Source organism: Mandrillus leucophaeus, unplaced genomic scaffold (assembly GCF_000951045.1).
Source record: "Mandrillus leucophaeus isolate KB7577 unplaced genomic scaffold, Mleu.le_1.0 Scaffold212, whole genome shotgun sequence".
Classification (NCBI taxonomy): domain Eukaryota; kingdom Metazoa; phylum Chordata; class Mammalia; order Primates; family Cercopithecidae; genus Mandrillus; species Mandrillus leucophaeus.
Window position 1 is genome coordinate 1,081,935 of NW_012102166.1, and position 2,266 is coordinate 1,084,200.

The window sequence follows — 2,266 nt, forward strand, 5'->3', positions numbered from 1 at the left end:
ACCTCCCAGGTTCAAGCAATTCTTTTCTGCCTCAGCCTCCTAAGTAGCTGGGACTATAGGTGTGTGCCACCATATGTGGCTAATTTTTGTATTTTTAGTAGAGACGGGGTTTCGTCATGTTGGTCAGTCTGGTCTCAAACTCCTGACCTCAGGTGATCCACCTGCTTCGGCCTCCCAAGGTGCTGGGATAACGGCTGTGAGCGATCTATTTAAAATGTTGGAATTTATTTGAAAATTTACTAAGTCTTATGTAGACTGAGCTTCTATCTCCCTAGCGGCTCAAGTCCTTCCTTCTTATGTATATTCACATCTGTGTTTCTTTGCCATATCCAGCATCCCAATTCAGTCTTTCATCATTGCTGTTCTGGACTATACACAACATCACAGGTGCTCACCCTGCTCTTTTCTCTTTATAATTTCACCCACATGACATTAGCATGCCTTTTTTCTTTTTTTTTTTTTTTTTTTGAGACAGAGTCTCGCTCTGTTGCCCAGGCTGGGGTGCAATGGCACAATCTCGGCTCACTGCAACCTCCGCCTCTCCGGTTCAAGCGATCCTCCTGCCTCAGCCTCCTGAGTAGCTGGGATGACAGGCGTCCACCACCAGGCCTGGCTAATTTTTTGTATTTTTAGTAGAAACGGGGCTTCACCATGTTAGCCAGGCTGGTCTCAAACTCCTGACCTCAGGTAATCCGCCCACCTCGGCCTCCCTAAGTGCTGGGATTACAGGCGTGAGCCACCGCACCCAACCCTGAGCTTCTAACAGAAGCTGTATGGCTCCAGAGTTCAACCTCAACCATCGTGATGCACCCTCTAACTAGTTCCAAGACTGTTTTGCTTTGACCATCTCAAGAGAAACGGACGTTTGCCCTCTGAATTCCTAGACATGTAAGCCAATTCCTGCTTGATTAGCAATGCTATCACCATGACTCCTGCACTCTGCTGAAGATAAGCACTAAACGAGAGATAAAAATCTTGCCTCAGGCCGGGCATGGTGGCTCACACCTGTAATCCCAGCACGCTGGGAGGCCGAGGCAGGCGGACCTCAGGAGATCAAGACCAACCTGGCCAACACGTTGAAACCCCGTCTCTACTAAAAATACAAAAAATTAGCCGGGGGCGGTGGTGTGTGCGCCTGTGGTCCCAGCTACTCAGGAGGCTGAGGCAGGAAAATTGCTTGAACCCGGGAAGCAGAGGCTACAGTGAGCCGAAATCTCGCCACAGCACTCCAGCCTGGGCAACAGAGCGAGACTTTGTCGTAAAAAAAATAAAATAAAATAAAAAAATAAAAATCTTGCCTCAAGGAGCTTCTATTCTAGGGAATAAAGATTTGCTAATATCCTCAAGGGAGAGAAATACATTCTGGGAGAAAGTGAATGAGAAAAGCTGTAGTGTGGCCCGGGAATAAAGCCAAAGGCCTTCTGTGTCCAGGAGCCCTGCTCACCTGTACTGCTCCTGCTCGTAGAGGTCTGCCACGATCGCCAGCAGGCGGCTGATGAAGGACTCACTGCTGCTTTCCTTGTTTGCCTGCGCAGCCAAGAGAGTGCAGCGCTTCTCTGTCTCTGCCAGTTTCTTCTGCAGCTTGACATACTCTTGTCGTAGAAGCATCAAGTGCTTCTCCAGCTTGGCCACCTCCTCTGCAAGGAGAAGAAAGAATCAGGTTTACCGTGGCCGGTATAAAGCAGGCGCATTCACTAGTCCCTCATCCCACCGATGGGAACGCTCCCCGAGTGACCGGCCACCCGATGTTTCTACTATTTCTCAGTGATAGTCCCACAGGATCAAGAATGGCTCTGATGGCTGGGTACTGTGGCTCACAGCTGTAATCCCAAAACTTTGGGAGTCCAAAGCTGGGGGAATCACTTGAGCCCAGGAGTGTGAGACCAGCCTGGACAACATACTGTCTTTACTTTTTAAAATATTCATTAAAAATAAAAAGTAAAAATAAAAATAACAAAGAATAGCTTTGTTTCAGGGTGCTGGTCATTGAACCAAGGAGACCATCATGGTTACAGGGATTTCTCCTCTCAGAAGCTCAATATTATACAGTAGATGACAATGAAGAGATGTACATAAAGATGCTGACGGGCACCTGCCCTGCAAATCCTTTACCACAAAGCCAGGAGTCTCCAGGAGAAAAGGCTACCAAAATCACCTAGATTTTTTGAAACCACTAACAGTAATAACAATTTCCTAATTTTGACATGTTCTTCTAAGAGCTTTACATAAATTCCCTCATTTAATCTCTCTCTTTTTTTTTTTTTTT

General features: G+C 46.9%; 1 protein-coding gene across 2 annotated transcripts in view; it reads right to left on the bottom strand.

The window, feature by feature from the left end:
• The window catches only part of ANKFY1 (ankyrin repeat and FYVE domain containing 1), a 116,057-nt gene that overhangs the window by 95,388 nt on the left and 18,403 nt on the right, over positions 1-2,266 (bottom strand). For both annotated transcript variants that reach the window (XM_011980415.1, XM_011980416.1), the window contains exon 2: positions 1,445-1,637. In XM_011980415.1, coding sequence (XP_011835805.1) covers positions 1,445-1,589 — 145 coding nt within the window. In that variant the 5' untranslated portion in view covers positions 1,590-1,637. The remainder of the gene's footprint in view (positions 1-1,444; positions 1,638-2,266) is intronic.